Genomic DNA, 27,064 nt, shown 5'->3' on the forward strand with positions numbered 1-27,064 from the left:
GTTTGCTAGAAGGTTAGGTAAACATTACAGGTGGCTGCTGTATTATAGTACATGCGATGCCTACTCACAATTCCTAATGCAAATTAGATTTTAAGTGGAAGACAGAAAACACTGTGAAGTTTTAACCAAATGAGCAACTGAATTAAATCAATTATAATGCAAATTGTTCTCCTCAAGAAAATCAGTGAGATAATAAAGATTATCTATTTCATTCCCAGGCTTACGAATACTTTACCTAACTATATTTTTAAGAAATGATTTCATGATTTAAATAAAGATACAGCCAAAATGAAATCCATCTGTGATGCCACCAAGGAAAAAACGGTGCTAAGCATGCCCACGTTAAATAGCACATATTATTTTTAGGAAAAAGGTAGACAGTGTGAGTTGTGTGTGTACCAAGAGGAAATAAACCTACAGCATTCACTAGGTTTGATCTCAGTAACAAAATAATTTATTTAACCCTGTAGGGAAAGACTCTAGAATTAAAAGGGAAAAACTTCATCCAAAAGTGCCATTCGAAAAATCTATTCATTTTCCATTCACATCCCATCTCTTTCCATGCTCTTTAATTTCAATTATATGTACCTCGTATTTGCAATTTTAGGGAAGGTAGTGCAATGTACTGAGGGATAAATTATGCACTTGCTCAGTTTTCCTGCTGCTCCTGTGGCCAGATTTTGATCAGTTTTTACCCATTTGCATCAGAGGTGGGTTCCTACCAGTTCGCACGAGTTCGGTAGAACCGGTTCGTCAAATCTACTGAACCGGTTAGAAGAGGTTCCACCAGTGGACCCAGAAAGCAGGCCACACCTACAGAAGAGGTTCCAAAATTTTTTGAAACCCACCACTCACTCACACACACACACACACACACACACACACACACACACACACACAGATACAGACTGACACAGAAAGAAAGGAAGAAATGAATAAAGAAAAAAAGAAAAAAAGAAAGAAAAGTGAGAGAGATGAAAGAAAAAAAGGAAAAGGGGACAGAGAGACAAAAGGAAGGAGAGAGAGAGAGAGAACACATGGCCGTCAAGCCACTCCCACGAGGTCACATGGCCAGCAAGCCACTCCCACAAAGAGACCACACCCACAGAGTAGGTTCAAATTTTTTTTGAAACCCACCACTGATTTGCATGCACAAAAAGCAAACTCTACATCTCTGAAGAGATAGGTAGATCTTGATCCTCATATCATATACCAGTTGGCTGCAGGCTGCTACCCAAATCAGGAGAAATTACCCAGAATTCCAAAGAGTATTGACTATCATGAATGAAGGCAAATATACATGTCCCAGGAAAATGTTGCAAGTTCCAATCTGGGTCGGTCACCAGGACCGGGGAGGGGGATTACTTTTCCGAGCTTTTGGACTTGTGCTGGAGTCCATCCTCAGGGAGCTTTCCTCTACTGGAATATGTGCTTTGGACTATTCTATGGGTCATCTTTATGTTGTGCCTTCCTATTGGTGTTGACGGACAAGGGGCCCATTTCCCAGGTTCCAATCATTTCCCTGGCTATTTTTGTACCTGCTCGGCCAATAATCTTAGTAGCTGCGAAATTGAATTGTATTGACTGTAAAAGTGAATCAGAATCCTATGGGCATATAATGCAGGATCCTATGCATTCAAATGGTGTATCCTGAAGTAAACTCTGCTGCTATAGAGCAAGCCAAAACTCACTGCGTATGCTCAGGTAACCTTTTAAAGCAATGTTTCTCCACCAGCTTTAAGATGAATAGACTTCAATTCCGGGAATTCCCCAGCCAGCTTTAAAAACACTGCTTTAAAGTATACTTGGCTCAATTTGTTACTTAGGACCACTCTACACAGTTCAGAATCATATCCATTTTTCCTTACCACCTCGATTATCAATGGAAAGAAGAAAACCACCCTGGTATGTGTAAAGCCTGGATATGTATGAGCAAGAAAGGGTAAAGAAGATAGATTTCCTGGCCCCTGTCTCAAGGTAACCAAAGCCAAAGGGTTCCAGGTAACCCCCTAATTCTCACTGGAGTTAGTCATCTACAGTAACATATCAGCAGGCTTGTTCACCCTACTTAATGCAGGACAGTTCAAGGCAGGAGCTGCTGGATTATCTACCTTCCTTTCCTTACTCAGTGACAATCACCCATCCAGGGGTGGGCTTCAAAAATTTCAGCAACGGGTTCTCTGCTCAGTTGCTGGGTGGGTGTGGCCATGGTGGGCATGGCCTAGTCCACGGGTTGACAAACTTAAACACTCAAAGAGCCATTTGGACCTGTTTCCCACAGAAAAGAAAACACCAGGAGCCACAAAGGTCCTAACTGGAAGCCCCCAGTTCAATTCTGGAGCTGACCGGAAGTTCAGTTCCCCCACCATAGAGTCTCCTCCTAGCGCGGTGTACTTTTTCCTCTACCTGTCATAACTGAAAGCCCTATCAATTGTGGAGACAACTGGAAAACCCTCCCCTTGCCATAAAGTCTTCTCCTGGCGCACTGTGCTTCTCTCCCCCCACCAGAAGCTCCTCTCAAAATTGTGGTGCCGACCAGTAACGGAGCTGCAGAAGAGGGAGGAAAGAGCCACATGCGGCTCCAGAGCCGCAGATTGATGACCCCTGGCCTAGTCAGCTTCTTGCGCCACAGCGGGGGGGGGGGATTTTTGCCTTCCCCAGGCTCTGGATGCTTTCCAGGAGGCCCTTTCCCCCCCCTCCCCAAGCTTCTGTGTGGGCCCTGCACTTACCTCTCATCAAAAACAGGCTGTGTGGAGACTCCTGGGAGGGGCGTGGTGGGCGGTCAGGGGTGGGATTTGTATGTTCTCCGAACCAGCCATAACATTAGCTCCAGGTTCTCCTGACCTGAGCAAACATGTAGCAGCCCCACCATTGCACCCCACCGGCAAGAAAAGTCACTGCCATCAGAACACTTGGCATGGCAGGGTTGCGGTCTGAAACCTTTATTTTTGCCTCATTTTATTTATTTAGCCTTAAGTTTTATTATTTACCATGTGCTTCCTCTGACAAGGCTATCGATCTCCCAAGAGATCGATAGAACTGTCAGAGAAATGGAAGATCAATATGCTTATGTCAAACAATCCCGCTCTCAAAAATCTGTCTGAGTGATTGGAGGGGCTAAATACAATGCTGGGAAGCCTGGGCCTCTCTACATTGGGCCCCACCCTCACCCAGCTCTTTCTTTCTTTTCTCCCATTTAGAGCCAATTTTCACCCCAAATTGGTTTTGATAGACCAAGAGGGTGGACAGGGGAGCTGCTCTGAAATTATGAAGGTCACAATATTTTTTTCTCTGCAGTGGTCTGTCAGCTGCCCAGTTTAGGTACATTGGCACCTGCAGAGAAAGGAAGGGAAATGTTATAAGCTCCTTACAAGCTTCTGCAGATGGGCATGTAAGGTACAAATTAAAAAAAGGAATGTAATAGAAGCCAGAGTAGATAGTCAGGAAGAGAGGTTTCCTCCCTTCTCCTAAGGTTGGCAGGAGATGTTGCTAGAATGAGATGTGAATAGACAAGCTGTGGAGCAGAGAAGGCCAGGACTGGATGAGCCAGAAGCCAGAAGACCTGGAGAAGACCCAGGAAAGGGCCTGAGATAATTTGAACCCAAAGAAGAACCTGCAGAAAAGAATCGGGAGAAAAGAAAATGCAGCCATGGACTCTACATGGGGAGAGTGCAAACTCCAAATGGTTCAGGTGCCAATTAACTAGGCAAGAGTGTATTAAGGGGAGAAGCTGTTGGCATTCCTAAACCTTCACAGATAAAGTAGAATGGGAAGAGGAAAAAATTAGCAGCAACGCAATTTGCATTACAAGCAAAGTAGCAGAAATCTAAGCCACTTAGTTAAGTTCTAAGCGTTAAGTTAAATAGCTATTTATCAAGTATTCAGAGTATATTTACCAAGTATATAGCAATAGCAGTTAGACTTATATATCGCTTCATAGGGCTTTCAGCCCTCTCTAAGCGGTTTACACAGTCAGCATATTGCCCCCACAGTCTGGGTCCTCATTTCACCTACCTCGGAAGGATGGAAGGCTGAGTTAACCTTGAGCCGGTGAGATTAGAACCGCTGAACTGCAGATAACAGTCAGCTGTAGTGGCCTTCAGTACTGCACCCTAACCACTGCACCACCTCGGCTATAGAACAGAGGTGGTGCAGTGGTTAGAGTGCAGTACTGCAGGCTACTGCAGCCGACTGCTAGCTGCAGTTCAAATCTCAGCTTATGCCACCAGGCTCAAAATTTTGGGCTTGGAAAACCTGGAACTACGCCACCTATGGTCTGATCTAAGCATAGTACACAAAATTGTCTGCTGCAACGTCCTATCTGTCAATGACTACTTCAGCTTCAACCTCAATAATACATGGGCGAACAATCGATACAAACTCAAAGTAAACCGCTCCAAACTCAATTGCAGAAAATACGACTTCAGCAACAGAGTGGTCAACGCCTGGAATGCTGTACCTGACTCCGTTGTTACAGTCTCAAACCCTCACAGCTTCAACCTTAAACTGTCTACTGTGGACCTCACCCCATTCCTAAGAGGTCCTTAAAGGGGCTGTGCATAAGCGCATCAGCGTGCCTAAACTCCCTGTCCTACTGTCTCCATTTATTTCTACTTATTTCCTTTGTTCATGTCCATGTTTATGCTTATATTTGTTATCTTGTACATATTTGACAAACTAAATAAATAAAATAAATAAAAATAATCATTACCCTGTACTGATGTAGAGAAGGTAAACCTCCATCAAACAGCAGAATTCCTGTCTGGCTGACCTACTGATTTCCCAGGAATTCCACATCCCAGGATACGCAAATGTCAAAAGACCAGCTGTCCAGTCACACTCGTTGTCCGAGCCAAAATAGTTATGGAGACACAACGTGCAGCAAAGAGGCAGTTAGAGAGGCTTGTAAACCAGACTAGCTAAGCCAACTGGAGCTAAACAATTCTTTTTTTTTTTTTACGTGAAAGAAATGCCAAAAATGAATTTTCCTTCATCAGACTGAAGTAGCATCAAAAAGGACATTTGATTTTTTGTTTCTTTCTGCAGTGCACTGTGGCCAATAGCTTTTTTCATCTCCTGACAAATGAATTGTGTAAAAATGTCGACTTTATACTATACAAAGTCCTAGTAAATCAGATCTACAGTATATATAATATAGACCATAATAAAACCATATCATGATCAACAGTATCCTATCTTACTATCATCTAATGCAGGTGGTCCTTGACTTACGCCCACAGTTGAGCGCAAGACTTACTAAGTGAAACACTGGTTAAGTGAATTTTGCTCCATTTTATGACCTTTTGCGCCACAGCTGTTAAGTAAATCACTGTAGTTGTTAAGTGAGTAACATGGTTGTTAAATGAATCTGGCTTCCCCATTGACTTTGCTTGCAAGAAGGTCACCAAAAGGTGATCATGTGACAATGGGACACCATCATAAATATGAGTCAGTTGCCAAGCACCATGTGACTATGGGGATATTGCAATGGTGGTAAGTGTGAAAAACAGTCATTAGTCAATTTTTTCAGTGCTGTTGTAACATTGAATGTTCAATCAATGATCTAGTGTGAGTCCAGGACTATCTGTGCTCAATATAAGCGATTCTTAATATACAAATACAAGATAACCGCAAATCAAATAATGAGGAAGTTTTTCCACTTTCACAAAAATCCTGGAAAAAGAAACCCTTTAAAACCTTTTACCAATTTTTAAAGGTAGGACTACAGGACAAACTCAAAGAAGAGTGGAAGCCAGACAACTAAATGGTGAGAAAGCCTTTAAAAAAACTGTGAGGTGGCAATTTTAAGATAAAGGATTGACTGATTGCACAAGTGAGCCGAGAGCACAAGAGTATGAATTGTAATCAGCCTTATCAGATAACACTGTGTGCACAGCCCAGAAGATTAGCACTGACAATTTGAACTGATAACACTGCCAAAGAGCCAACCAATGTTAAAATTCATGAAAATCCAGGTAGGAGTGTATTGGAAGAGATCCAGGACCAATAAATCTGCACTGGTGGTTTTTTTCTCCCCTTAATCTAACTCTCACACTAAATTGAACCACAGAATCCAAGGAAGGGTGACCCTACTTTCATCCTACTGTCAGTAGAAATTTTGTCTTAAAATTAGCAGCAAGGGAATCTTCAGAGAGGCAAGGTAAAGATAAAAGTTCAGGAGATTGCATATAGTCCCAAACTGGATGGTGGAAAGAAGTTTAGGATAGCCATACTCTAGAATCTCTCAGGATATATTGGGTAGGCTATAAGGTGATAGCTTTAGTTTGGCAAGATTCTGTCTATCAGGTGTAAGCAGTTAAAGGAGTGGACTTGATTGGATTTCACTGTGTTGTCTCATGTAATCAAAGCCCTGCTCCTTTTTTTGCAAATGTCGCAATGCACATAAAAAAGACTTTGATTGCATTTGTTATAGCTCCAATTTTGACTTTTTTGGATACCCCTGCCTGGCAGGCAATCCCTCTTATTGTTCTGAGCTAGGTTTCACCAAATCATGAAACAGACTCCTTGTCCAGAAAAAAACCCCCTTTTTATTTGGCTTATGTGAATTCCTAGCATTCACATCCAGCAAAGTCCCGACAAACAGTCTTTCAAGGGTAAATTGCAACCACAGACCTTATCAGTCCTTGGATAGTTGCCAGGCTGATAGCTTCCAGAGGCAATGCTGTACAAGGAAATACTTGGCAAGGAGTCTCTCAGATAAGCAAAGCTTCCCACTAATAATACGAACTAATTGTCTTCTGCAAAAAACACTCCCCTTTCACTCCTATTTATTTCCTATGGGAGGGGCCATTCAGCATTCCCTTGTCACCTTTAGTCTTAACACCCGAGTCAATCTCTGTTCCTTAATTGTTCCCTTCTCCTGACAGCTCTGTGCATGTGCACATTGGGAACAGATTCCAGCTGTTCTTCATCACCACTGACTCCGAAGGCAGCTGATAACTGTCAGACGGCCCTGGCCCACTCTCTGCCTCCGACGCAGAGCCCTCATCAGAGCTTTCCCCAGACTCCAGGACTGGCCCATGTTCCTCCCCAACCTCCTCACTGTCCGAATGTGCTGCCAGCTCTGCTGGCTGCTGTCGGGCCATAACACTTATAACAATTATAAGGCCTCATGCTAGAAACCAGGAGACTGTGAGTTCTAGCCAGGCATGAAAGTCAGCGGGGTGACTTTGGGCCAATCGTCATCATCAGGAGACTGTGAGTCCTAGTCCCGCCTTAGGCATGAAAGCCAGCTGGGTGACTTTGGGCCAATCATCAGGAGACCATGAGTTCTAGTCCCGCCTTAGGTGTGAAAGCCAGCTGGATGATTTTGAGCCATTCACCAGGAGATGGGAAGTTCTAGTTTAGCTTTATTCATGAAAACTGGCTGGGGGAGGACTTTAGGCCAGTCTCCCTCTCTCTCTCAGGCCAACTCATCTCACAATGTTGTTGTGGGGAAAATAGGAGTAGGGAGGGCTATTATATACGTTTGCTGCATTGAGTTATTTATAGAAATAATAAAGTCGGGTTATAAATGCCTAAATAAATACAATAAATAAATAAACCCACATATAAAATTCAAGTGCAGAGCCCAAAGAAGCTTAACTCTAACTCTAATCCTAGCTTCATTGTACCACCAGCAGAAGAACCATGAAATCTATTTTGCTCTGTAATCTAAATTCCACCGCTCTACCTTGGAATCAGGACAGCATGTATTCATTTCAAACTGACCTCTGTTGTTATAATTGTGAGTATCCATGAAAGATAATCCCAGCCTCTCATCTTCCTGAAGGGTACTCTGGTCTGTGAAGCTCTGGTCAATTGCACTCATCATGTGCGTTTTCTCATTGCGGTAGTTGATTGTGGCTTTGGTCATGTTGACAGGTTTCCTAGTGGAAGATTACAAAGAAAGAAAGAAGGCAAAATGTTATACTATGCAATCCCCTTTGAATTCTCTCTATAAGCAGATTCCTGAAGGACAAAAAGAAGAGGGGCCAAAAAAAAAGAGAGGACAAAAGAATTGGGGTTAATCTTATAATAGAATCCATTTCTGAAGTTGTGGTGGATGCACACCTTAAAAGTCAAGAGGCTGAGCTTCTTGACCACTCTGAAATTTTATCAATAATAGAACCACCTGCAGAATGGACAGAATTTCCACACAATTCCTGTCCCAATTCCATGTTTTATGGGTCTAATCACTTTAAAGTAAAGCCATGTCATTTTTTTTTCCAAATCGGGTCCCACCCCCAGGCATGTTTTCCCAATTGTTGTTCCCAGAATTCCAAGCCTGCTCATTTATTGAGGTTCCTTGGTGCTCTCTTAGCTTGCTTGCTTGCTTTCTTGCAGATGTTTCATTACCCTAACTAGGTAACAACATCAGTGCTAGTAAGGAGTGCCGTTTGCTGTCAGGTTGTATTCTGGTGAGTTGCCTGCAGTGGTGGGATTCAGCCGGTTTGCACCTCTTCGGGAGAACCGGTTGTTAACTTTCTATGCAGTTGGGATAATAGGTTGTTGGAAGAAATCTCATTTTGTGTTTTTTCTACTTTACAGGGCTAATCCTGTAAGGAAGGCAGGAAGGAAACACTCTGTGTTGTTTCTAGCCTAATCTTTATTGCCCTGCTTACAGAAACTGCCTCTCCAGTTAACCCTTATTACATCGTAACAGCTAAGGCAAAGCGCCCATCAACCTGAGTGACATTGAGTTGGCCATGCCCACACGGTCACATGACCACTGAGCCCCGCCTACCTAGCCAGTCATTAGGGCAGAGAATCGGTTGTTAAATTATTTGAATCCCACCACTGCTTGCCTGTCTGTGTGGGTGGGGGGCGGACTTAGTCAGTCTTTGGTTGGGCTGTTTACTGATGGTTCTTTGGCAGTTTCTTCCATTTATTTATTATTTATATTCAATTCAAACCTTCATTGTCAAAGAACAACATGTGTACAATGGAATTGGCTATAAAAATCTCTAGCCCAATAAATTCTACTAGCAAACACCCAGTCCGATTACACCATGTGAACTTATTGCACGTCATGCCTGCTTTACAAGTCAATCGTACTATGTTTGTAGAGTGATGTTCTGTTCGGGAGTCTGACATCCCACGGATAAAAACTGTTTGCTTCAGCCTGTTTCTGCAGCTGCCTATCCTTCTATATCTCCTTCCAGATGGTAGGGGAATAATGAAGGGCTGTCCAGGGTGTGAGCCTCTCCTAAGGCAATGAGCTCTAGCGATCTCATCTGGTGGTATCAGGAGACAGCCCACGATGTTTTGTGCTGTGCTCACCACCTTCTGTAGTGTCTTTCTATCTGTGAAATATTCATATATTCATTCAATTTCTCTCATTTCCCCCTCCCCCAAAACTCAAATGGTGTTATACAAAAATCCAATGAGATCAGTAAGGGGAGAATGATAGCAACTGCCCAGTTCCTCCATGAACCAATGTTGTTGTCAGTCTGGGTTTTGATGGTCCTATTTTAAAAGTTTAATCTCTGATTGATCTTTGACCTTGAACACAAGGGCATCTTGAACAATCTGAACTAGGTAACCTGTGAATGCCACACTACAAAATGGGGATAGATATATGCAGCTTTACTGCACCCACTAAAGCTGTAGAAAGGTGGATTAGGTAGGCCTTCTGTTGACTCTGGAAGCCCATTCATGTCTAACAGAATTTCATCCTCATCATTAAGAGCACAGTTAACTCATCACAACTACAAGCTGGCTCTTTCTCAGTAATCTGCCTAAAAACACTCCAATTACTTTTTTTAAAAAGACTTTCATAGGGCCAACGTTTTCAAACTATGTAATGGCATGAGGGAGTAATCTTGAGGGACAGGGTAAAGAAACTGCAGCCAAGGGAATGGACCAGTGGTCAGATTTAAATTTTTTTACTACAGGTTCTGTGGGTGTGGCTTGGTGGGCATAATGTGGCTTGGTGGGCATGGTTTGGTGGGCGTGGCAGGGGAAGGATACTGCAAAATCCCCATTTCCACCCCACCAACCTGCTTTCCAGCTCCATTCTCCTGTGCTGGGCAACAAAAGAAGACGCAGCTGATCAGCTGGGACTAGGGAGGCTGCGAAGAGATAGGGGTGGGGCCAGCCAGAGGTGGTATTTGCTGGTTCTCTGAACTACTCAAAATTTCAACTACCGGTTTGCTAGAATCGGTCATAACCGGCTGAATACCACCTCTGGAATGGACAGATAAAGAGCAGCTGAGTGGGGAATGTGAGTGGGGCAAGCAGCTCAGAAAACTCTCCCTAGTTTTTGTACTGTAAAGGGGACAAGGGAGAGAAGCAATTTCAGACTTGCAAGATTCTGTTAATGTAGCTTTACAATAAAGTAGAATTAGCTCATCTGGTCTTGTTTCTAGTAAGGGTGACAAACTAACATTAGCTTCCAATACACATGGAATATATTAACAAGCAATCATTTGCGTGTGTATCCCACAGTTCTTAACAAGAACTATGCTGCATGTTTGCAAAAATACCGGGGATATAATTTAAAACATTGACTCATTTGGTTTGGTCTTGTCCTACCACTCATACATTTTGGTTGAAATTTATCTGAATGACAGTCAGGGTTGAGGTTGATTGCTGCTTTATCAAATAATTGCTATCAAGTGCATGATCTTCTAAGCCAGCTTTCTTCAACCTGGCTGCCCTCCGAATGTGTGGCTATTGCTGAAATTTCTAGGAACTCAAATGTACACATCTGGAGAGCAGCCATGTTGAACAGAGCTAATCTAGTATACATCTCTAGCATATGGTTGTGATTAACATACTGAGAGCAATGGGTATTTCACACAAAGAATACAGCCCCAAGTAGTATTATTTCAATACTGGAAAGATACATTTGCCCTGATTGGCAGCATTGAATTTTTTGACCTCTGTTCTTCATCAATATTTGGACATGTTATTTTTCAATAGTGGCACAAGCAACAAATGTCAGAACAATTAGATCAACAATTCTTACTTTGTTCATGATTATGCACTGTGTAATATATATTGTGCATATATTATGTATGTATATATGCATTACGCGCGCATGCGCAGTGCAATTAAAATTATTCTGCTCATGCACAGAAGGGAAAAGGAAGATGGCGGCACCTATGGTGCCACTTGGAGAACCAGTTTGGGGGTGTGGCAGGCCTGGGTCGGTGCCGGTTCCAGCAACCCAGGCCGCCAAACCACTACTAGTTCAGCCGAACCAGTCCGAACCAGTAGAAACGCACCATTGGTATGTAGCTATGCATGTATATATATATATATATATATAGCTATGTATGTATGTAGCTAGCTATCATCTATCTGGTTATCATCTATCTATCTATCTATCTATCTATCTATCTATCTATCTATCTATCTATCTATCTATCTATCTACCTACCTACCTACCTACCTACCTACCTACCTACCTACCTACCTACCTACCTATCTAATTTCCATTTTCTCTTTATTATATTTTGAATCTACCCTGATTATGTTACAAATTTAAATGTTAAGTCCTGATAACATCTGAAATCTGAAAAAGAGCCCTTTGTTTTGTGAACACGCCTATACCCAATGCAATTAATTAACAGCAATTTGTCAAGATTAAGGGATATGTCCCTGGATAAAGAGGTATTACGAAATAAGTAGGGCAATTTATATACTGATAGTTGTATAAATCAAAATATTTTCAAGGTGACAAAAGCCACACATTTTCCTCCAAGCTAATATTCATTCTACAGTTGGTTTCCATAGCAGAATTCCCACCCTTAAAATTTCAGTCTTCAAAGAACTGGATGGAGGAAAGGTTATTGATAAGGCTGCACTAAGGACTAAGTAACAAGAAGACAAATGATAAATAAGGCATGTAGATTATCTCCTCATTTCTGTAAGCTTCAGGATATCCAAAGGCATCAGCCCAGTTAAATTACACTATTCATGTAAAACAATATTTCTCATATTCTCTCTCTCTCTTTATGGTTTTGCATTGAAGATTTATCAAGCAATCTTGATTCTCTTGTCTATCAAATCATGGCATAATTAGATTAATTTTGGCCCTGCAATGCACAAAAAGCCCAAGGGGGAAAAAGACACAGTTTTAAACTGTGATGGATGGATTTGCACATCATTCTAAACCAAAACCAGTGTAATTTCTGAATGAAACCATATTCCTTTCCTTAAAAGCTCCAGTGGAAGAGAACAATACCCCACGGAACGGTAGTACTGAGAACATATCTATTTGGTGCATTAAAAATTTATTTTAATGAAGCTCTCTTTCCCTTGTGTTCTTAAAAACATATTGACAGACAATATGCTGAATGAATCTGAGGGTTAGGGACCCTTGTCAAGAAGCGAAACAAATTTCTCAATCAAAAGGCAAAACTCATATACACCCCCTAAGTCTTTTGTAAGTGCAATCGCCCACTTTTATGGCTGTAAAAATATTCTAGAGCCCATAACATTGCCTCATCTTGAAATACAGCACTTATGTCTGTTCAATACTATTGATTCTGCCCCCGATGTGATTTTAAGCGTGGACAAGTTCTTCGGCTACTTACATTCAAAGAGTCAACTTTACATAATTTGCTTTTCATGGCTCCCAGCTGTATTAAAACTTTTGCTTCAATTCTTACAGAACATCAGAACAACTGAACATCAGTTTCCAGTTAAAAGCCAAAATGCAGGGCTCACAAAATTTTATTCTTTAGTTTAAGCCATGTACCTTGGGATTTTTATTGTTTAGCTGCATTTTTTCCCTCTCCTTCTCTCTTTGAATTTCTGGTTCAGGGAAAGAATGGGGAGAAATGATGCAGATCTTATTGCAACCCTACAGAAATATTTGGATATTATGTGTGAGTGTTCAGTCTACAATGAGAATGCTCGGAAAATGAAGTCCTGCTGGTGATGTCAATAAAAAAAGTCAGCTTACAGTATAATTATTTCAAACAAGAGGCTTTCACTGTACATGTACATCAGTCATGGGATTCAAACATTTTTACTACCAGTTCTGTGGGCGTGGCTTGGTGGATATGGCAGGGGAAGGATACTGTAAAATCTCCATTCCCACCCCACTCCAGGGGGAGGATACTGCAAAATCCCCATTTCCTCCCGGGACTCAGGAGGCAGAGAATAGATGGGGGCGGGGCCAGCCAGAGGTGGTAAGTTTCTGGTTCTCTGAACTACTCAAAATTTCCGCTACTGGTTCTCCAGAACTGGTCAGAACCTGCTGAATACCACCTCTGATGCACATACTTCCATGTCAGCTGAAATTGTTTACTATCAGGAGCCCATATAAAAGCAAAATATAGAGTTAAGTACCACACTGATTTCAAGCAGTTCTTGAAGTTACTTTAGTTACTACCAGCAGCTCTGAAAGCTTCATGCTCCTTGACATTTATGGACGTTGTCAATCATCCAGGTCAAGGTTGTCCCAAAGGTGCATTTCCAAAAGGCACTTGAAATTTCTTGTTTTTTTTCCCCTCTGAAAATGTTTCACGTCTCATCCAAGAAGCTTCTTCAATTAGAAGTTGGATGGAAGTGAAATGTTTTCAAAGGGAAAAAAGAACCAAGAAAGACCGGGCACCTTTTGGAAAAGCAACTTTGGCTCCTAAAATTCCGACTCTTGGAAATGTAGAAGAATGCAGATTCTGAGAATTTCCCAGTTTCCCACATATGTAGAGATGACAATGAATTTGGCCAAACTCAGGATTAGAAAAGAAAGAGTTTAAGGGCCCCTCTGTAAAATCGGTAATTTTCCTTCTTGGAACAGGAAAAAAAGTGGGGCTCTTCCAGCTCCCACTGTCACCTGCTGATCCTCACTGTCAGCCCTTTAGCTTACAAACACCAGGGTCTAGGACTTTTCGGCTCCTACTCTTGGCTGTGCCTGCTTCTCCACCAGGGTTCTGTCTCTGGCCATTCACCGCTAGCTTTTCTCCTCAGCTGACATGCCACTAGCTGTTTGCCCTGGCCAATGGGCTACAGCCCCTACATCCCATACATTTCGGCATGCCCCATTCACTGAAGCAGGGTTCGTCCTGGGCTTTTTGCCACATGGGACAGTTAACTAACTCGGGCGGCCAAAAAGCCCAAGACAAACAGTCTGGCATCAAATGCGCCACACTGAAGCGCGTGGGATGGCGGGGCTGTGGCCCATTGTCCAGGATGAATAGCTAGCGGCGTATCATCCAAGGACAAAAGCTAGTGGTGAATGGCCGAAGGTGGAACCCTGGCGGAGAAGCAGGCACGGACAAGGGTAGGAGCCGATAAGTCCCATTCGGAAACACCAGAGGTCCTAGTATTAGGAAGAGGAAAAGGCGGATTGGGAAGATATTCTCTTCTGTACGAAAGCATGGTATTGTTGATCAGAATTACAGGGATCAAGATATTCTCATTGAAACCACTGAATTAAAGAGAATAAATGAGTTGTAATAACACGTAATGGTCCATAGCTCAGGAGATGCATGACAGGAAACCTCAAGGTAGGGTTTGCAAGGGGTTTGCTAAATATATTTCTTTCTAAACAGGCTTCTAAATGTACTTGGCAAGCAATGACCTTGCAGCAGCTTCTGCTTTTTATCTACTTTCACACAAATGGCTGTCTTCCTGTTTGTGTAACCAAATACAGTATAAAGACATGTTGACTAAGTCATCTCGGGCTCTTTGGCTTTATGGGAGGGCCCACCTTTGCCAGATCCGAATAAACATGTGACTCGGAGAGCATTGAACTCTGCCTCTTTGTTCGTGCTGGGCCAGACCTAGATTGCCTGCTTGGCAGTATGTCCACAGGCCTGTTACAGTCTGTAATTCAGTGCTGTCAAACTTGTGGCCTGTGGGCCAGATGCCACACGCACTGGCCATGTCCACACTGGTTTAGCGAAGGGGGGGGAGTCCTGATACATCACGTGACACCACTATGATGATGTGAGTTTGACACCCCTGCTCTAATTGGTTTGCTACCTTGGTTCTAGTGAGAGAGGTTATCTCATCTGCCGGGGGGGGGGAGAGTTCTTGGTGCTCTCTGAGCTTGGTGGCTTTGTTGCAGATGTTTCATGACCACACTAGATAACATAATCAGTGTTAATACTGTCGATATTACCTAATTTGATAATGAAACTTCTGCAAGCAATCCACCAGGCTCAGAGAGCACCAAGGACCCCCCAAATTCAAGCCTTTCAGCTCAAGAGAATATTTGTGCTACAAATATTCTCTTCTATCATTATCTCATCTCCATATATAGAAGTAAAATGTAATTGGACATCCTGTGTGCATGTGTGCCTGAGTGCGTGTGTATATGTATATGTACATATGTATAGGTCTTTATTTCTTTTTTATCATTTTTCAAGTAGGGAAGGTCAGGAGATGTGTGTGAGGGCTACTGTGACTACAGTTGAATTGATTTGAAAAGGGAGCATCATTTCCCCCCATTTCTTTTGGAAGAAATTAGGCTATTTCCAAGACTTGGATTTCATCCTGTCCAAAACAGATTCAGTGGAAATGGAACACATTACGCACCCTGGATGTATCTAGCTTTCTAACCGGAATCTTGATGCTCTCCCACTGTAAATGCATCCCCTCCCCTGTTCTGAAGCATTTCCATTCTATTTCAGCAACATTCAACATCACCATTTCTGTACACCACCACCCTTAAATGCGGGGGGGGGGCACTACTTTAAACATTTATGTGACAAAGAAAGAAAATAGTTGGCGGAGCAAGCAATGGAGCAAGGAGAACTGAATGAGAGAATTACTTACGGGTAATAGGAATAAGAATAGTAGTTCCTCCTGGCAAGCGTGCAAACAAAGAGAAAAGCAGATATTGCATAAGCAGCTTTTTTTTTTCTTGGCAGATAATAAAAGAAAAGATGAGTTATTTGAACCAAGCCATTGCCCATGCAAAGAGGGAGAGGAAGAAGTGCTGGGGGAGAGGGGGGGAAGGATGGGTAGAGATGGCAAGTAGCTTCCATAGGTGCTTGCTGTCAGACAGCAAGCAAGATCCCCAGCCAAAGCTTTAGATAAGGAACTAATCACCCTACCATGATTTTTTTTAAAAAACAAAACACTTTTTTTAAAGAACTACTGTGGATCCTTTGCAAGGCTGATGGGTTGGTTTTCCAGAAGCCCACTGGATAGGAAAGAAAGGAAGGAAGGGAGGGATGGAGGGAGGGAGGGAGGGAGGAAGGAAGGAAGGAAGGAAGGAAAAGAAAAAGGGAGAGAGGAAGGAAAGATGGAAAGAAAAAAGAAAGAGAGAGAGAGTGAGTGAGTGAGTGAGTGAGTGAGTGAGTGAGGGAGGGAGGGAGGGAGGGAGGGAGGAAGGAAGGAAGGAAGGAAAGAAGGAAGGAAGGAAGAAAAAGAAAACAGAAAGAAATCTGCCTATCACTGCTTTTAGCCTCATCCACTTTAGCAGAAAGCTCTTAAGAGATGATTTCTCCGTCCGAGACCAGCAGTTCAGATCGGGATGGGTTCCTACCGGCACCAGTACCGGTTCACTTCGCACGCGCATGCCAGCTGTGCATTGCTCGTGCATGCACAGTTCAATGTAAATTGTACTGCGCATGCGCGATGAACAAGAAAAGCTATTAAAAAACATGCCGGCAACAGAGATCAGGGAACTGGTTTGGGGGCGTGGCCAGCCTGGGTCACTGACGGTTCTGTGACCCAGGAAAAATTACCACTACTGATTCACCCAAACCAGTACGAACCAGTAGAAACCCACCTCTGATTATTCCCCACGAAGCTTTCCATCTTTTCTGTTGTCCTAAAACTCAAGGATGGCAACTCATTTCAGACAAGCTTAGCCCATCAAGCAACAATTTAAAAAAAAATCAAGTGACCAGGAATGTCAGAGATATGTAATGCCTTAGAACAGTGTTTCCCAACTTTTGGCAACTTTAAGATGGGTTGGCTGTAGAATCCTGGGAGTTGAAGTCCATTCATCTTAAAGTTGCCAAAGTTGGGAAACACTGCTTTAGAAAGTGAACTGAACTGGAAATACTTTCTGTTTATTGCATTTGGGCAATCCATACTTCTTCTTACCTTTAAAAAAAAAGCTGGAACTGTGAATCAAGATGTACCTTTCAACCCAAGAGAATATTTGTGAACATAGCAACAGAAAGGCCCTCGGAGCGCTCCCTAACAGCACCCCTGAATGCTGGGAGGCTACATAATAGGAAACGTGAAAACGGCAACCTAAACCTTCATATAGATTTAGCAAGGCTAGGGAAAACAAAGCCAGCCAGGAAACCCAAATGAAAAAAATCATTCCATCTGTATGATACCGGATAGGATCATCCTAGCATAGTGATGGCAAACTCGGTGCCAAAAAGGTTGCATGGAAACATCACGCACGGGCGTGTTGGGGCCACACTCCAGAAAAGCCGAACTTCTGGGTTCTACCACACATGCATGCCCAACGATCAGCTGGCCAGCATACATGCACAGGCTGGTTTTCTGTACTGCTGCACATGCGAAAGACATCTCATCATCACACACACATACGCGCCACAAACCCGGAAGACAAACAGACAAGGTCGCACATGCCAGGCAACGTGGCTTTGCCTGCCACTTGGGCACATGTGTTATAGGTTTGCCATCATGGCCCTAGCCATTGTAGCCTCATCTGCCCCCCCCCATGAGAAAAATAAGTATAGCTACAGGCATCCAAAAGATTGATCACCTTGCTCTAAGGTATAGTAACATAGCTACAAGTGGCAGTTTTTGCATTAGATGCAACCCTTCCAATTAATTAACCCATATATCTTTCAATCTTCTTGACTTCTTTAGCATACATAGGAAAAAGAAGAAGAAGAAGAAGAAGAAGAAGAAGAAGAAGAAGAAGAAGAAGAAGAAGAAGAAGAGGAAGAGGAGGAGGAGGAGGAGGAGGAGGAGGAGGAAGAAGAAGAAGAAAAAGAAGAAGAAGAAGAAGAAGAGGAGGAGGAGGAGGAGGAGGAAGAAGAAGAAGAAAAAGAAGAAGAAGAAGAAGAAGAGGAGGAGGAGGAGGAGGAGGAAGAAGAAGAAGAAAAAGAAGAAGAAGAAGAAGAAGAAGAAGAAGAAGAAGAAGAGGAAGAGGAGGAGGAGGAGGAGGAAGAAGAAGAAAAAGAAGAAGAAGAAGAGGAGGAGGAGGAGGAGGAGGAAGAAGAAGAAGAAGAAGAAGAAGAAGAAGAAGAAGAGGAAGAGGAGGAGGAGGAGGAGGAGGAGGAAGAAGAAGAAAAAGAAGAAGAAGAGGAGGAGGAGGAGGAAGAAGAAGAAGAAAAAGAAGAAGAAGAAGAAGAAGAAGAAGAAGAAGAAGAAGAAGAAGAAGAAGAAGAAGAAGAAGAAGAAGAAGGGGAGGAGGAGGAGGAGGAGGAGGAGGAGGAGGAGGAGGAGGAGGAGGAGGAGGAGGAGGAGGAAGAATAGTTTTCTTAAATAATGTTTAGAGGCAGATTGTCTCAATACAGTGAGGAGGAGAAGGAGGAGAAGAAGACGAAGATGATGATGAAGACGAGGAAGAAGAAGAAGAAGAAGAAGAAGAAGAAGAAGTAGTAGTAGTAGTAGTAGTAGTAGTAGTAGTAGTAGTAGTAGTAGTAGTAAGTAGTAGTAGTACTCGTCATCTTGGAGGAATTGACTGAAACCAGCCCAACCTGCCACATGGAGAAGATCTGATTTCTAAAAATCCATACAACAAAAAGCAAAAGTGGATGCCTTTGCTTATTATAATTCAGAATCCAGGAACTGTCAGAACATCCTCATTTCCTTCCCACAACAATTTCATAAATATCCCTCTTTTGTTGCAAAATAAGCAGCACTTCACTCTTGAATTGCTAGTAATACTTGGTTCATTCTATCAAATAAATACCTAGAAATAAAGTACCTGCTGCAAACTAGATATAAAATTGTCTAAGTTGATTATCTGTCTCTTTCTCTCTACTAAACAGGCGGCAACATATGCATTATATCTCAAGTGCTGGTAAAAGGGTTGGGGATATCCATTTGAAGGCCTTAAATTCAAGAACAGTGCATAAAAGCAACTTCCTGTCCGCATAGTTTTCGGAGGTCTTTAACCCTGTTTCCCCAAATACATTTTTTCTATTTAATTTTCATACCTCATTCTACTGCATAACAGAATAATTTTAAGGGACCTTGGAGGTCTTCTAGTCCAGCGTTCACCAACTGGTGACTCACAAGAAAATGTTGGTGGTCCGCAGAAAAATTATTTGCATTTTTTATATGGTAATAAATCAGGAGTCCTCAAGCTATGCCCCCCACCCCGGCCAGATAAGTGCAATGAACGTTTGTGTTGCTGCAGAGAATCTCCCCCCTTCGGGGTCTTTTTGTGAGGGTTGGAAGGGGGCAGAAATTCTGACTTGGGGTCTGCTTCGGCCTCCTGGTGTGGGGTTTTGGGTGAAGGCTGGAGGGAAGCGCCACTGGTGGCAAAGAGCCGGAGGGCCTTATTCCAGTGGGACTGCATCATGGCCTGGAACTGGCTGACCATCTTGGCCCACTGAGCCTCCAGGTGCCTGTACCTGGCCTTGCACTCCTGCATGTCTTCCCTCTTCTTGGAAAGCCTATGCTCATAGTTCTCAGTCAGGAGCTTCTGCTGAACCTCCTTCTCGGTCAGTTCCAATATGAGCCAACTGTTTTGCTAACTCTTTCTCATGGTGGCTGATTAGCTCCAGCAACTGCTTCCTGTTGGGGCCGTAAGGAGCCCGGGTGGGCAGGCAAGGAGTGGCGAGTAAAGGCTGACACAGCGCCCCTCGACATGAGTGACACCGAATTGGCCACACCCACCCAATCACATGACCACCATGCCACGCCCAGCCAGCCAGTCATTAGGCAGATTATATTGTTTGTTTGTTTGTTTGTTTATTGGATTTATATGCCGCCCTTCTCCCAAAGGCCTCAGGGTGGCGTACAACATTAAAAAAAACACATATTATAAAAGTTAAAAAGGAAATTAGGTAGAGTATCCAAAAACAAACCCAATTAATATTAACAATAACTTTTTAAAAATTAGATTAAAATTAACAATTAAATCAATTGTTTATTTTATTTTGTTCAGGCCAGGCTGGCTTGCTGGAAAAGCCAACTTTTTAGGGTGCGCCAGAAGGACCAGAGGTCGGGGATTATACAAAGCTCTGGGGGGCAGCTCATTCCAGAGGAAAGGCGCTCCACAGAGAAGGCTCTCCCCCTGGGGGTCGCTGGCCGACACTATCTGGCCAAAGGCACCCTGAGGAGTCCAACTCTATGGGATCGCACTAGACGGTGGGAGGCTACTGGTAGCAGTAGGTGGTCTCACAGGTACCCTGGCAGATTATATTAGGGGTTCCGTGGTATTTAAAATTAAGAATTTAGTGGTCCTTGAGGTCCAAAAGATCGGTGACCCCTGTTCTAGTCCAACTCAAGCAGGAGACCCTATACCATATTAGTCAAATGGCTCTCCAGTCTCTTTTTAAAAGCCTCCAGCAATGGAGCACCCACAACTGCTAAAGGAAAGCTATTCCACTCGTTTATTGTTTTGTTACTGTCAGGAAATTTCTCTTTAGTTCCAAGCTGGTCTTCTCCTTGGTTAGTTTCCATCCATTGTTTCTTGCCTTGCCTTCAGGTGCTTTGAAGAATAGATTGACCCCCTCTTCTCTGTGGCAGCCTCTTAAATATTGTCATGTCCCCCCTAGTCCTTCTTCCTGCAGCTGTTCATATGTTTTAGTCTCCAGACCCCAATCATCTTTATGGCTCTTTTAAAAAAAACCATTTTGTATATTCTGGTGACCAAAACTGGGTGCAGTATTCCAAACCTAACCAGAAAATAAACCCTAATGCATCTTTTGGAGCAAAAATTAATATGACCCAGTCTTATTTTGGGGGAAACATGGTACTACCTGAATGTATACATGTAGGTTTGGACAAAATGGCACAGTCTTTGTTCACATGTCTTTCTCCTTCAATCCTTAAGCTGCAAATTTTCCTATTTTCCAGAATGCCATGCAGCATCCAACATTGTATCAGTTCACCTGGACACTACAGGTGATTAAAATGTCTGTGCTTGTTCCCAAAGTCCCTAATTGGAAATGGAGATTTCAGTATTACCTTAAAAATACAAATATGGGCTCAGTTCTTCACTGTATTAGAAAACTATTTTTTTTTTAAAAAAATGAATGAAATCTCAACTGAACTGCTACATGCTCCTCTACAGAAGACACGTGCCATGTGATTTGATGCAGCACCAAGCCAAAAGAACAAAGAGACCTATCTCCTTCACACAAAGTTGAGCCTTTGGATTTAGACTCTTGCGCCGTGAAATCTCATCATATGCCTTTTTCCCCCTTTCCCTTTCTCTCTCTCAAACATTTATATTAAGACTTAAATGGTGGCATCATTCTAGGGAATGGCAAAGAAGCACACAAAATATTTATTGACAGTTTGGCAGACAACCCCAACACATTCCAAGCATGTAATTGTTCCTCATCAAGAGAAACAAACCAAAACGCATTAATGTTCCTCTACTACACGAAATGTCATCTGGTTTCTATGCTTCTATATAATCAATCTCTGTGCAATGTGACTACAGCAGCTGTTCCCATTTAGTCACCCTTAACCCCATGAGACCCCGTTTTGTTTTTTTTTTAAATAAACATGCAGCTCTGTTTTTCTCCTCTTTCTGTTCCTCTCTTTGGTCTTTCCCTGGTCTTCCCAGCCATATTTAGCTACATAAAAATAACAAACTTTGTTTATATTTACTTCAGTCTTCCTCAAACAGAATCTCTTCAGATGTTCTGGCCAATAGTTCCCACTGTCCTTGGACACTGGATATCTTGTGTTAAATTGAGTCTTTAAGTATTTGTAGAACTAAACAACTGAAGAGATGTAATTTAAAGGAGACTGATCATAATAGAACTTTCCCTGGCAACATTCATCTTTTTCTTGTGATTATCCAGCTTAGGTATGTAGACTGAGAACATTATGGACTTCTTAATTCAGGTATTCCAACCAGTGTTTTAACCATAAAACACATTCAAACAGTTGAGCCAGCCTAATGAAATGCATTTGAGATGAAATGAATCAAATTGGAAATTGGCTATGCAGACAAAGAGTCCATGTACACATACAAACAACATTTTTTTTCCACTAACATCTATTTGGTGGCCTTAATGGTGTTTGTGCTCCTGGCTATAACAAATAATACACTATAACTATCTGGTTTTCTCTGGTCATTAGTTAACATTTGCCGGATGTTCAATCACAGTGGACACAAAAGGAGGAGCACTATGTTGATTTATGGTGGCAAAGAATCAGGAGCATGGCAATACCTCTTCTGACTAACAAATTGTATTAAAAGACATAAGCTTTCATGTTAGTTAGACATGGTGCTACCAGAATCCTAATTTTCAGTCAAAATAAGAGTGTGTTGGCTACTCTAACTCCAGAATCTTGTGAATACACAAGACTCCAAAGAAAAGCCACAATGTAATCAGTCCCATAACATTTGAGTTTCACGCCATATCATAGTCTCCATTTGAGATTAAATCTTAACCTTCTGGCCAATTCCAAGATAACCGGCTCCCAAATTACAAATGTTCAAGTTCAAAGAGTGTGATTCAGTTCCATTCCATTCTATGTTTTTTTTTTGTGCACCCTTTATTTAGAATGGAAAAGACTGAATGCAGCCCAGCACATCCAATATAATGTACAGCAGGGAGCAATCCATAGGAACTTTGTGTATGGGCAACTCTGCTCAACCTCTGTATCCTGCTAAGGGACTCCCAACAACCTGAACAATTGGTTTTTTTCGACAACTGGTGGGCATCTGACCAACTTTCCTGCCAGACTTTAATCCACAACTTTGAGCCTTCTGCAAGATCCACAATGAGAAAGCAGCATCAGGGACAGCATCTTGATGACACTAGCAGCTATATTCAGGACAGCTCTCCCATATCTAAGCAAAAAGTTGTCATTGGTCTCTTACCGATGCTCACTGCTCAAAGCCTTCTGCATTCATTAGAATCAGAAATAGCTTACCTGCAATACTGGTGGTTCCAAAAAAAACCTAACTTATGAAGTACACATACACTGTAGAATAAAACTATGAAACTTCACTCTGTTTATTAATGTCTAGCTTATAACTATCAGATGTACAGTAGTTTCTGGCTACAAGAGTTAACAAGTGCATGAATTCATCCTCTCTCTTTTTTTCTTGGACTCATATGAAACTCTTGTTTCCATAGTGAAGATCAACGTTATGCAAATATAAAAGATGAAATGGTATATAATACTTTAGGACCCAATTATTATGTCCAATAATCCTGGAAACTGCTTCTTCTTATCCCAGGCCCAAATGTAAGATAGCTTTTGCCAATGTTGTGCCCTCCGGATATCTTAGGGACAAGAACAACAAGAATTCCAAAGAGTTTGGCCCATAATTCTTGCTGGTTACATTAAGAGAATAACACAGTTGGAAGGACCATGGAGATCTTCTAGTCCAATCCCCTGCACAAGCAGGAGATCTAATCATTATGGACAAATGGCTGTCCAATCTCTTCTTAAAAGCCTCCAGTGATGGAAGATCCACAACTTCTGAAGGTAAACCATTCTGCTGATTAATTGTTCTCACTAACAGGAAATTCCTCCTCAATTCTAGGCTCGTCTCTCTTTGATTAGTTTCCATCCATTACCTCTTGTCCTGCCTTCTAGTGCTTTGGAAAATAGGTTGGAACCCCCCCCCTTTTCTGAGGTAGGAAGCTCCTAAAAATGGCAGTGCACCGATTTAACATAGTTTTTAAAGAAAACTCCCCAATATTTCCCTAAGAGAGGAAAAATCAAATGCCAGCCTTGTGGCCACCAAAATATTGTCTGGAACACAAAAAAAGGAGTCATGATAACATTGAAGCTCTCCATGGTTCTGATTTCCAATTTCAAATCACTTCAGCTTTGTTCTCATTCCTGTAATATCTAATTTCCCATGGTGAGTACTATCCACTGATAATGCCCTTGTTATGGACCCCTTCAATTTTTTATAATTATGTCTAAGCCCTACATATAAGGAAGACAAGTGGGGAGGAGCATGATAGCTGAAGCCCTCTCTACCATTCTCAGCTTGTTACTCTCTATGCATAGACAATGGCAGCTTAGTTCTGCATCGTGCATAAACACTTAGTCTATTGATTTTCTCAATGAAACAATCTCTCTTCACTCTCCCACTCCCTGGAGATCAAGAAGCATACACTGCACCACTACCCTTTCAATTTTCAGCCAACAACAAACTGATGAGACAAAATGGGCAGAAAAGGACTGACTGTCTGAAAATTATTCAGGGATCCTCCATATAGAACAGAACAGAACAGAATAGAATTAGTTGGAAGGGACCTTGGATGTCTTCTAGTCCAACTCCCAGCTCAGACAGGAAACACTACACCACTTCAGACAAATGGTTATCCAAACTCTTCTTAAAAGTTTCCACTATTGGAGCATTCAAAATCTCTGGAGGCAATATATTCCACTGATTAATTGTTCTAACTGTCAGGTAATTTCTGCTTAGTTCTAAGTTGCTTCTTTCCTTGATTAGTTTCCACCTATTGCTTCTTGTCCTGTCCTTGGGTGCCCTGGAGAATAGCTTGACTCCCTCTTCTTTGCGGCAGCCCGAGATATCGGAACACTGCTATCATGTCACCCCTAGTCTTTTTTTTAATTATACTAAACATACTCAGTTCCTGCAACCGTTCTTCATATGTTTTAGCCTCTAGTCCCCTAATCATCTTTGTTGCTCTTCTCTGCACTCTTTCTAGAGTCTCAACATCTTTTTTACATTGTGATAACCAAAATTGAATGCATTATTCCAAGTGTGGCCTTACCAAGGCATGATAAAATGGTATTAACAATTCACGTGATTTTGATTCTATCCTTCTGCTTATGCAGCCTAGAACTGTGTTGGGTTTTTTTTTGGCAGCTGCTGCACACTGCTGGCTCATACTTAAGTGATTGTCCACTAAGGACTCCAAGATTCCTCTTACAGTTACTACTGTTGAGCAAGGTGCCACATATACTATACCTGTGCATTTTATTTTTCTTGCCTAAATGTAGAAGCTTACTTTTTTCACCACTGAATTTCATTTTGTTAGATAGCGCCCAAAGTTCAAGTCTGTCATGATTTTTCAAGTCTGTCAAGATCCTGTTTTTCACTTACAACTTCATACATATGGAGAATTATGGTATTACAAAGATTATTCTCTTTTAATGGAGATTCTGCCAAATTAATCTTTAATTTTCCATCTTTTCTAATTGTGGATAAAACTTACTTAATTATGACAATCAAAAGGATTATGGATGAGAGACATTGTCACAAAGGATTCACCTCGTCCTTCCTTGAATTACTTTAAGGAATGCATTGAGACTCTTTCCATGCTTCTTCCAATATAAATGCACAGGCAGAAATATGGAGCGCTATTTTATATGCATGTTTGCCTTGTAGTGTCAAAGTGTTTTCTCTTGTAAAACATCATGACACTGTTGGCAAAAAGTCATTATCGGTTGGAGACTCCCAGTCAATTCTCTGTGAAATTAGAAAACGCATCCAAATTGCCATTCCCTGTAAAAAAAAAAAAACTGCCTACAACTTCCATACTACACAAAGAAATGATGTGCGTGCTCTTATGTTGATAGTGGTTGTTGTTGTTAGTTGCAAAGTCATGTCTGACCCCTTGTGACCCCATGGAAAACGTTCCTCCAGGCCTTCCTGTCCTCTACCATCCTCTGGAGTCCATTTAAGCTCATGCCTGCTGCTTCAGTGACTCCATCCAGCCACCTCATTCTCTGCCATCCCCTTCTTCTTTTGCCCTCAATCGTTCCCAGCATGAGGCTCTTCTCCAGTGAGTCCTTCCTTCTCATTAGGTGGCCAAAGTACTTGAGTTTCATCTTCAGATCTGGCCTTCTATAGCAGTCAGGGTTGATCTCCTCTAGGACTGACCCGTTTGATCGCCTTGCAGTAGATAGTAGATCGCCACATTATCTTACTCTCTGAGGAACAGGTATTTGGGTGTATGTATCAAACTGGGGCAAAATTGCATTTTTGACTTCTCCATGCAAATAGTGGGAACAGAAATGTGGTGAATGTTCTCCTCAACCTCTTCCTAGGAGAGGAGAAGATCTCCAAACATTTCTCAAAACCAGGATTCACCCTTTGGAAAACACTCCGGAGGGAATGCATTCTTCATGTCTTTGGATTTAATGGAAAAAGAGAGAGTCATAGAAGCAGTGAATTTCTTTACAGGAAAGATTGAAAAAAAAAGTTTGCCTTTCCTACCCCTTAGCAATCTCTTACTGAAATAAGTGCAATAAGTCCATGAGTATTTCTTTTCCCCCCTCTGAAGTTATTTAAAAAGAAAATTCTTTTTCCATCAGAACGAAGGAGAGCTTGCTACAAAAGAACTTCTTGTTCAACGCTAGTACACATCACAAATATTGCCTTAGAGGCAAATCAGAACAATGGACCTCTAAGCTGACTGATGTGATATCAGACTATCCAACACAATCTAACATTCCCAAGCACTGATCCCAAGACTGTTTACATGTCAAATATGCCACTGAGTCTCTCCCTGTTCTGACCGAGGCTTCCCAAGAGCATGAAGCAAACTCCTGATCTGGACAAAAAAACCCTTTTATTAATTTACTGTGAATTCTGCTCACTCACATCCAGCAAAGTCTTTCAAGGGAGGATTTACAGTCACAGACCTTCTCTGATTTGGAGAGCTGCCAGGCCGATATCTGCAAAACTTGGCAGGAATCTCACAGTGTCACGAACCAATTAAGTGAACTAATTGTCTCCCGCAAACTCTACTCCCCTTTAGCTACTCTTTTATTTCCTCTAGGAGGGGCCATTCATTGTACACTTGTGGCCTTACTCCCAAGTCTACCCCTGTTCTTTACCTGTTCCCTTCATCTGGCAACTCTGCACATGTGCACACTGGGAACAGGCTCCAGCTGTTCCTCTGCCTCACTGATGTCTGATTCTGAAGGCAGCTGATAACTGGCATACGGCTCTGGCCCCCTCTCTGCCTCCGACACAGAGCCCACATCAGAGCCTTCCCCAGACTCCAGGACTGGTCCATGTTCCTCC

General features: G+C 42.2%; 1 protein-coding gene across 1 annotated transcript in view; it reads right to left on the bottom strand.

Moving 5' to 3' along the window:
* Window positions 1-27,064, bottom strand: part of PTPRU (protein tyrosine phosphatase receptor type U) — a 422,700-nt gene that overhangs the window by 84,292 nt on the left and 311,344 nt on the right. Inside the window, exon 15 of the mRNA XM_087727684.1 lies at window positions 7,732-7,889. Within this exon, the coding sequence (XP_087583810.1) occupies window positions 7,732-7,889 (158 nt within the window). The remainder of the gene's footprint in view (window positions 1-7,731; window positions 7,890-27,064) is intronic.

Source organism: Thamnophis sirtalis, unplaced genomic scaffold (genome assembly GCF_051295495.1).
Source record: "Thamnophis sirtalis isolate CommonGarterSnake01/CBP01778 unplaced genomic scaffold, rThaSir2_p1.2 scaffold_13, whole genome shotgun sequence".
Lineage (NCBI taxonomy): Eukaryota > Metazoa > Chordata > Lepidosauria > Squamata > Natricidae > Thamnophis > Thamnophis sirtalis.